This window comes from Amphiura filiformis, chromosome 9 (assembly GCF_039555335.1).
Source record: "Amphiura filiformis chromosome 9, Afil_fr2py, whole genome shotgun sequence".
Classification (NCBI taxonomy): domain Eukaryota; kingdom Metazoa; phylum Echinodermata; class Ophiuroidea; order Amphilepidida; family Amphiuridae; genus Amphiura; species Amphiura filiformis.
Window position 1 is genome coordinate 69,337,094 of NC_092636.1, and position 10,919 is coordinate 69,348,012.

Below are 10,919 nucleotides of genomic sequence, written 5' to 3' on the forward strand. Positions count from 1 at the left end.
GATGAAGTAGCTATCTGCTGCTGATATTGGCATTGATGAAGTACCTCTCTACAGCTAATATTGGTATTGATGAAGTAGCGGTCTACTGCTCATATTGGCATTGATGAAGTACACTACGCAAAAAAAAGTGTCTTTATGGTTAGGAAATTTACCCACTATTAAAATCTAGCGATTAATTTTGTACGTTTGCTAAATAATCGCATGCGGGTGATTGTCCTGCGCATTTTGACACCTCAATCACTACCCTACGACACTCCTGAGAAAAGATATTTTAGCTATCTACTGCTGATATCGGTATTAACAAAGTAGCTATCTACTGCTGATATTGGTATTGATGAAGTAGCTATCTACTGCTGATATCAGTATAGATGAAGTGGCATTTCACTGGTGATATTGGCATTGATGAAGTAGCAGCCTACTGCTGATATCGGTATTAATGAAGTAGCAGCATACTGCTGATATTGGCATTGATGAAGACGCCTCCAAAGCCTATTATGATCAATATTAAATGTACCATATCTTTGCCAAATACAGCAAATTAAACATGAAGTGCATGATGGTTATATGAATTTATTGGAATAATGATAACTACCTGATATGGCTCCATAAATGAATTAAGTATATCTAACTAAGATGACTTAATCAATAGGTGATATCTGCTCAAGAAAATTCAATGGATGCTATCCAAATATTAAAACCAGCAGGTTTTACCCTTTAGCTCTGATGTATGACTTCATTGTTGAAATCGGTTGAGAATTTAAGAAACAGTGAATGAGAACCCAAGGAAGGAACAAAATCAAAAGTTAAATTTTCATATTCTAATCAATGGATAGACTACCCCGTAGTCCACTTAACCCATTGTGCATACTCTGGATATTGTATTTAAGCTTAAAACTCTGATTTAATTAATGTGTGCACAATTGATAGATTTTCACATCTGATCTTTTCAGTCACCCTACTCCCTCTGTTTGTTAGCTTCCCAAGTGGACTACTGACTTTGGATTGCGGTCAGAGATGCTTAACACGGCTGTCTATGAGCTTCTATGGATGAGATTGTCGGAAATCTGGCCTACTAAAATTGTAATTTTAACCTGGAATTTCGCGATTAATAAACTGGCAGATTCTAAAATCAGAATTGTTTAGTATTGAAGTGCCAATACAATTATGACATTATGATAAATTGCATTGAATAATATAAGCCACTTTACTTTTACTGTCACTAATATAATTATATTAACTTTTTCATAACAATTTGATACTAGTATTTTGATGTATTAAATATCAGTATAATTTCGAGTTCAACTGAATGCTTTCATCATGATTAACATGCTTTTATTTATCAAAAATAGACTATGGCATAGTCTAATCAATGGAAAGCACAGCGATAGCTCTCTTATTTGAGAATGCTTTGTGTACAAATCAATATGGCATCAAATGGAGCAATCTGCAACTTTTGCTTTCGCATTTTCCTTGGGCTTTTGGATCTTTGAGGTTTTCTCAGAGTTCACTTTTAAATTGTACCATTTTTGTGACAAGATAACTCGAAAAGTTTGCAAGCAAAAGGTAAACTTTTTGCACTATCGTTTAGAGCACATCAATGTCTGTTCTAATGTGTTCTAATTTTGTTTTATCACCATTATGAGCTATTATGTGCATTTGTGAGTTTCATAGAGTGACAAAAATGTGAAAAAATGTGGGTGAAATACATGAGAAGATTTTACCAAAGAGCTAATGCTATCTACCTACCATGACTTTATCAATGGGTATTATCTGCAATACCTAAGATGACTAAAATTAATGGCCCTATTCCAGAAAAATACAACACTAATTTTTGGGGATTAGAAAAACATCATCATGTTTTGCCCATTGAAATATAGCAATATTCTAATCCTTTATTTAGTTTTAGCTGGCAATGAAAGTCAAATTTTTATTTTTGGTCAATTTGTGGAAATAAGGTCCAAAAACAACAATTTTAGGGCATTTTTGCATGTTCTGACAATCAAGACTAATTTCAAGTTATGTATTCTAATTTTTGGAAAACATACTTTTTTAATCCTTTTCATAACCAATTTATACAAATAAATCTTTGAAACACACATCACACGTCCACACAGATGTAACAATACATTCGTATCAGGCACCCTTAAGGGATGGGGTATGAACGTTTGGACAGTATTTATTTTGGGACATTAGAGCACATCAGACATATCGAATTGCATTCTGAATATGAAGAATGTCATTCTGATATTAAATAATTTTGCTTTTTGAAATTCGCAATTTAATACACATTTTATGGCAAATCATTAAAATTGATATTTTGATATTTAACAGTACTTGAAGTAAACTTTATAAATCTGATGATTTATACTTAAAGTGTATGTAGGTGGGATGAAAAGCCGACGATCAATTGAAAATGTTGACCTTTCGTATTGAAGATATGGATTTTTTCCCAAAACACCAAAAAAAATTAGGTCTTTTTGGGAAAAAATCCATATCTTCAATATGAAAGGTCAAAATTTTCAATTGACCGTCGGCTTTTCCTCCCTGCTACATACACTTTAAGAATATATCATTAGATTTATATAATTTACTTCGAGGACTGTTATATATCAAAAATTTGAAAAATATCAAATTTTTATAATTTGTCATAAAATTTGTATTATATTGTGATTTTTAAAAATGAAAATTATTTGATATCAGAAAGACATGCTTCGTATTCAGAATGCAATTCGATAGGTCTGAGGTGCTCTCATGTCCTACAAAAAAATACTGTCGAAACGCAATAAACGCTCATTTTGGATCCCTTAATATATTTGTGTTTATTGATTAATTAATTTGTTTAACAAATTAATTAACAAATTAATTCTTTAATTAATTAATTGTATTTATCTATTTATTTCATTATTTCATTATTTACTTATTTATTTCATTATTTATTTATTTCATTATTTATTTATTTATTTATTTATTTATTTATTTATTTATTTATTTATTTATTTATTTATTTATTTATTTATTTATTTATTTATTTATTTATTTATTTATTTATTTTTTTTTTTATTTATTTTTTTTTTAGAAACTGTAAAGTGGCTTGTGGATCAAGGTTGTGATGTCAACACCAAATCCAAAAAAGGGAGCACAGCACTTGACATGGCCAAAAAGCAATCACATTCATCGGTGGCTAAGTATCTCAAGGATTGTGGTAAGATTGTTTTATATATCTCATTTTTCAAATATTTTTAAAATGTTACCTCTAATAAATTGTTTCACAAGAACCCCGTGTACTTGTTACCATGTTTAATTCTATTTTAATGAATGTACAAGGTGTCCTTGAAAGAACTATATCGTTGGAAACAAATTTTTAGGCATTCTGTCCGAACCAAACAAAACTAACCAATATTGATATTGTAGAAAATTAATACAGCTATCATGTTTGAATTTTGATTGATCACTCCGATCTTGAATTATAACAATTTGAAAATCACATCTCATTTTAAATTAAATTCCACGATGTCACACATAAGCTATTGAAAATCATGCATTATAACTATCATGTCTCATGCTTTGATCTTGGTACTCCAGATGAGATGATTGATCCGTGAAACGGATTGAAAATGGGAGATTTTGGTCAAATTCTATACTTCAAGAACGAAACAATACATTTTTAAAATCTGAAAAGTATATGAAAGCAGTTTTAATGTGCAAATGTATAAAGTATTCGTCAAATTTGATTCGGGTTTTATCCAAATTCAAGTCTGACGATACAGTTATACGCCATCATGTCGGTCATCGCGTTAAGGATAAACTGTTGTGCGGTTTGGTAGGTCACAGCATCTTGCGAATGGTAGTGAGCTTTGGCAAAATTGCATTGATCATTTCGTAGCGAGTGTGTAGAAGAATTCAAATATCACAGTTATACTCTTGTAGGATCTGTGGTTCTTGAGTTATGTTGTAAAGAGGGTTGAAACAACAACACTTTTGTAAAACGTACATAACTTATTCCCAACAATAAATTAAGGGAAGGGGTTTGAACGTTTGGACAGTATTTATTGTGGGACATTAGAGCACATCAGACATATCGAATTGCATTCTGAATACGAAGAATGTCCTTCTGATATCAAATAATTTTGATTTTTGAAATTCGCAATGTAATACACATTTTATGGCAAATCATTAAAAATTGATATTTTGATATTTAACAGTACTTGAAGTAAACTTTATAAATCTGATGATTTATACTTAAAGTGTATGTAGGTGGGATGAAAAGCCGACGATCAATTGAAAATTTTGACCTTTCGTATTGAAGATATGGATTTTTTCCCCAAAATACCAAAACAAAATGGGTCTTTTGGGAAAAAAAAATCCATATCTTCAATATGAAAGGTCAAAATTTTCAATTGATCGTCGGCTTTTCCTCCCAGCTACATATCGTGAATTTCAAAAAATTAAAATTATTTGATATCAGAAAGACATGCTTCGTATTCAGAATGCAATTCGATACGTCTGAGGTGCTCTCATGTCCCACAAAAAATACTGTCGAAACGGCATAAACGCTCATTCTAGATCCCTTAAGCACGTTTTCAAAGTATTTTCAGCTGCTTCGACCAATAATAGATCGTGTAGCCTTAATTATTTTGTTATCCAATGTTTTTACAGGGCGAGAGAAGTTCGACTGGGAACTGACGATGGAGGAAACCGCCAAGAAAGGGATGCTTTGACAATTAGCGTCAGTCTGGGACCGATACACATTGGTACCAGCCCTAATTATACTTCTCATAGCTATAGTAATAATAGCAGTAGCTCGGCAATAACAGGGTATACCTAATAAGAATTTTGTAGTGAGATATAGGCCTAAATATTGTGTTGCTCATCTTCGAGTCTTGAGTCAAATTTTCAAGTCTCGAGTTTCGAGTCTCATATCTCGAGATTCGAGTCTAATATATTGAGTTTCGAGTCTCATATTTCGAGTTTCGTGATCGTCTCAAATTTCGAGTATCGAGTGTCAAGTTTCGAGTTTATAATATCGAGTTTCGAGTCTCTATTTTCGAGTTTCGAAACTCGATATATTAGACTCGAAATATGAGATTCGAAACTCGATATATTAGACTAGAAACTAAAAATATGAGACTTGAAACTCGATACTCGAAATTCGAGACTCGAAAATTTGACTCGAAACTCGAAGATAAGCAACACACCTTAATGGTTTAAAACAAACTGTCATAGACACACAACGATTTTAGTGTAGTGTATCTAGTAACCAACCCCCTTTGTTTCTCGTATAAATAAGCAGTTAAATTATAATTTTGAAATAAATATGAATAAACCGTTTATTATATTTATATAAAAAATATCACCGCGATGCGACCTTCAGTTTACTCACAAGAAATAAAATATCTCAAATTGAGTTAATCCATCCAAACTGTTAAATGTACGTTTGTAAATAATAATGACAGTATAATTTTTATAAAAGTGATAAGTGCAAATCAGGTGAGGGCACAGTGGCTTGTGGTATGAGTTCTGACTCATACTTGGCAGGTTGCAGGTTCAAGCCCTGGTGGTGATGATATCGTGTTGCACCCTTAGACAAGCCTCTTAACCTATCTTCTTACTTCACCAATGCAGGTGTATAAATGAATACCGGTATACGGTATAGTGCTGGGAAAGGTATAACGCTGACTAGTTTTGTTGGATGTGAACCCCCTCAACAAAATCAAGTTCATTTATGGGATACTTGGGCCTGTTGCTCTGACATGATTTTACCTTTACCCTCAGCGGATAATACTATTTATAAGATGCATGTTATTCCTTCAAACAGCTTCAAACCTGTCCTATATACTTAGTGGTCTTTGGTCAAACAATTAGTTGATTTCAGTGAAGCTGCTATGCCTGCAAGACACGCCCGACACAACGTCATGTAATGTCTTCGCGTGTCTTCGAACATTTAACCTGATTCATTAGGTAACAAGACACTGTTCTGCTTGCATAAAGTAAATGAACTAGAGCGGTTACCGCACCAAAGCTGAACCATGGGGCTTCGGCAGTATATTGTGGTAAGTGGTATACATTGTCATCCGGGAGTTCATACCTTCTTTTGATATATGAAAAGGACCCACAATAGGAACATTGAGTGTCACTCCCGGTGGCGAAATTATTTTTATTATATATTCTGTACTTTTTTTCTCTTTCATTTGACACCACTCTGGTGGTCGTACTTTCTTGCCATTTTAAGATATGAAAAGGACCCACAATAGGAATATTGACCCGGTCTTATGAGGAGTGTGACCCCCCGGTAAGGAAATTATTTTTTTATTATATTCTTTACTTTGTTCTCTTTCATTTGACACCACACGGAGGTACATACCTTCTTGGCATTTTGAGATATAAAAAGGACCCATATGAATATTGACCCAGGGCTTATTATGAGTGCCACCCCCGGTGGGAAAATATTTGTTATTATATGTATTCTTAATTTTGTTCTCTTTCATCATACCTTAGTGGCATTTCGAGATATGCCCATTTTAGACCAAAAGGTTAGTCAGTCTGTAAGTAAGGAAGTAAGGAATGAAGTAAGATACACTTATATAGGATGATACCATTTCATGGTTCAGCAAAAATGAGACGTTTTAAAAATAATTTACAGTGATACGGCAGCTTTAATATTGATAAAAGCCTGTAAAATAATTGTGATTTCAAATTATCGCTGTACGTGTGTGATCATGCCGAGCCGTTCTTGTTTCCTGCGGAGCCTTGTTGCAATAGTAAGTTGTGATTTTGTGCAAATAGATGTTTAATGACAGATATATTTTGTATAGAAGTGTTTTGATCAAATGTGTAAGTATTTCTAAAAGTGCAATGTAATATTTAAGATAGTATTTTAGATGTCTGTGATTTGTAACTTTGTATAAGATTTTTCTACGAGTATGAAATAATCAAATAATTCCAAATCAAATTTATATAATTGGATCTGTTTATCATACAGATGATTTGGCCTATGCATGTTGAGTACAATTATATGAAACTTGCCAAACATTATTTTATATTCTTCATGATGCAATGGGCATTAGGTCTAAACACATTTTGTTTGATTGGCGTAACGGGATCTGCGTAACGGGCTCAAAAAGTCAGCGTCGATCGGTCGGATTTGCTGATGTGTTCTGTACACATGACATAATGCCAGCTACAAATACACATAAATAGAAATGTGAAAAATACACTAAATAATGCCTGTATCAGAACTGAATTTTCAAAATAATATTAAAATTAAAAAAGTCGGGCTGAAGACATTTTTGTTCGCCTTTTGAAAATGGAATAAAACATTTGGCTCGAGTTTTTATAAGGGTCGTTGTGTTACGTCAACCAAATTTTTATTTTTTATGCCCAAGTGATTTAAAAATGTTGATGTTCAAATTTTTATTTACCGGTTTTTTTCTCAAATGAATATTTGAACTGCGTGTACTGGATGGACGGATAATCCACACCAAATAAGATTGAAAGGCAATGGATGTAAACGGTACTACCATGAACTAGGCTATTCATTTAAAGAAAAAACATGAAATATTTCAGAGGTTTAAAAGATTCATGTAATTGTACACATCTTGTTTTTTTTGTTTTTTTTTGTTTGTTTTTTTTGGTAAATAAGCGATCCATACGACATCTGGGATGATAATAACAAATAATATAAAATAAGACGAAACGTTTTGTTTTTCAATGGATATTGAAAATATTAAAATCTGCGATGAACAAAATGAAGTGTATGATTGGCTACTCTGTGTAATCAATTTTGTAGTCGTTATCACGGTTATAAATGCGACATTTTGAATGAAACCGAACTCTTTATTTATAGGCAGTATGCCTTCCTCGAGGTAGTAATTTAGATATTGTTTTTTTTTATTGTATCTCTAAACGTGATGATGAGTGTATAAAAGTATACATTTTCATAAAGGAAATGACGCAAGGAAATAACACATTCCTGCAAAAATGAGCAGTTTTTGAGAAAATCGGAAAATTTAATTCTCTTAACTACCGTACCTCAAGGAAGGCATACGGACTATAGAAATACAATGAGGGGACGCCGGACAGCAATACCGACAAATGTACAAAAAACAGTAGCAGCAACAATGCACGCATTTTAAAACCTCATAAACCCATAATACAAATTAAGTATACAGTGCATGTCCAAGAAAACCCGCAACATTTTTGGCAGAACTTCAGATTTAATTTAGTATCACATTTGCGAAACCTTGTCGGTTGAACATGATGAATAACAAATTTAGATATGTTTTCTTGGTTTTGGAGTTATATTTGTGAAGTATATAGACAAGTCGGGCACCCATTTTCAGTAAATCAACGATTCACTACATATCTAACGCTCTACTCAATTCACCTCGGCGCGCTTGGTGTCAGAAACCCGGGTCAGAAACAAAAGCTGTCTTATGTTAATCCTCTGAATTTGAGCAATTTTGCCTGTGAAATAGATGTACATGTAATTTCATTTGCAATCCCTACATTTATTAGTGCTGACCAGTAGTGGCACCACGCGGGGTAGGGCGCAATGGCAGGGCGCAAACCCGTCAGAACTCCATAGTGCAAATTGACACCATAAAGCATATTCTTGTTTACGGTAATTTAACGGTAATGAATAAAAACACCCCAAGATAAATCGAGTAACATTTTGCTGAAAATGACAAAATGATTTCCGACATATATCATAAATAACAACATGAATAACTTCATAAATACTGCACATTTAAAAATGATATTCAGTAGAGAGAAGATTCAAAGCGTGTAAAAATTATTACGAGCCGCAATCACCTTTTACCCTAATTCACTGGTTGATTAAGTTAACAAAATCTAAGTTTTTGGGCGGGTGCGGCGTGCTATGATATGGAAAGATACCCCAGCCCTGTTGTCTCACCAGAGAAGATGAGCAGAAGTCTTTCTATCTGATGATAAAAAAAAATCTAAGTATGATTACGAAAATGTTTTAAATAACTATTATCTACAAAAGTTTTATAACAATGTTTTATATAAAATGTTAACATAAAACGTCTTCTGTTATGATGTGAAGGGTTAATATAAAAACAGGGAAAATCTGTTCCAACTGACCAGCAGAGAACAAAGGATAAGCAATAGATAAGATTAAAATCAAGGAAAATATGATACAACCTCCAATGGGGAATAACAAACATATAAACGTATAAAGTTAAAAACTCTTTTAACTTTGTTTATACGTTTTGTGTTATTCCCCCATTGGAAATCGATGTTGTGTCATATTTTCCCTGTTTTTAATTGTGAACTTGACTTTATACTCATTCTTTCATTTCTCTTGACAATTTTTCATTTGCCCGCCCTATTCCTTTTAAAGGAATTTTTATTAATTAAAAGCAAAATATGAGAGCGACATGACAACAAATACACATACAATATAATCACACAATCACAATTTTAAGTAATTGGTACTTAACCAGCAGATAGAGTTCTATTGCAATGTCCTGGACGGCTGATGTATATCTCCTTGTTTGCTTATCCTGCGAAAATCACTGTTCAGCGAAGTCCATTGTGCACTTGCATTGCATTTATAAATCCTTTGCGTCTAAAATCCTCGCACAGAAATGGTGCTGCTTTCTCCAAACACTTTTAAGTGTTAAAACTCCTTGCGCCGTTCACCAAAAACTCCTTGCTCAGTTCTCCAAACACTTAACTCCTCGCGCAGATCTCCAAACACCTTTCTCCAGGAAACAGGCTTCTTTCTGTACTGTTCCACTTTATTGACAGATGTATTGTTTTATAAACCAGACTCCATCAAGTCTTTCATGCCCTCCTTCGTTGCTGTATTGAAATAGCTCATTATTGGCTATGCAAACTGGTTCAAATGTTCCTCTTTTTGAAGCACAGGATGACATTTACAAACTCTCATGATATTCTGCAAAGAGCAAACTAAAGCTTTCACCTTTTTATACTCCTAAAAACACATGATCTAGTAATAGACAATTCTGTCACATTACAACACTTCATGTGGGTATTCTCCATGATCTCATATCCACTTAATATTATCAGGGATTCCGATCCCCTAATGAGGCAATGTAGGCCTACATTGAACATTATATAGAGCAGGGGATTTCACAACATTCCATATTAGATATGATTCAATTTGTTTTGATCAACTTCCCTGAATGTCTCATGAAATAGGTTTTAATTGTAAACAAAGATAAATCAATCAAATTACTCAGGGCACATCACAATATAATATGAATGGCTTTGAGTTTGAAGAATTGCACATTTTTATTTTTGGACACACTGTATATTCAAGTTGTAAATCGCAGGCCAACCCGCACGTGGACACACCCCGCGTACACGTCCATCAGACCCCACATGAAACACCCACCAACCTACCCCAATACAACAAAATACACACCCTCGCACATCTACACCGTCTCCCCCAAGAAACGTGATGATTGCAGCATAGTTGCAACTGCTGAAGAAAAAAATCACGCAATGTCGGTTTTCCATGTTACGGATGTACAAGCATAGTCGCAACTGCTGAGAAGATTCGCGCAATGTCGGTTTTCCATGTCACGGATGTACAAGCAAAATGAACTCGCAGTTCTTGACAGCATATTATCATGATAGGTCATAGATCCAGGGAAAAGACCTTATATAATTATAGATTTGTTTCACATCCACATCACACCCACCCACCCCGGGGACACACACCCCCACACCCTACAGACACACTTCTTAATTATATTCTACCTGGGAGGTGGTTGCTAGGTAGGCCCCTATATATGGAGGTCCGAGGTAAAGTGTTTGCTTTTTCCTATGGTACTTGCTCGCTGTTATGGCATTATGATGTATGTATATTTACTTTCAATGCTTCAAATGAGAATATTGATCGATAAATCATATTGAAATATCAAATC

General features: G+C 33.8%; 1 protein-coding gene across 1 annotated transcript in view; it reads left to right on the forward strand.

Moving 5' to 3' along the window:
* Positions 1 to 7,101, forward strand: part of LOC140161391 (uncharacterized) — a 38,685-nt gene extending 31,584 nt beyond the window's left edge. Inside the window, exons 4-5 of the mRNA XM_072184905.1 lie at positions 3,077 to 3,202; positions 4,657 to 7,101. Of these exons, the coding sequence (XP_072041006.1) occupies positions 3,077 to 3,202; positions 4,657 to 4,718 (188 nt within the window). The 3' untranslated portion in view covers positions 4,719 to 7,101. The remainder of the gene's footprint in view (positions 1 to 3,076; positions 3,203 to 4,656) is intronic.
* The last annotated feature ends 3,818 nt before the right edge of the window (positions 7,102 to 10,919 follow it).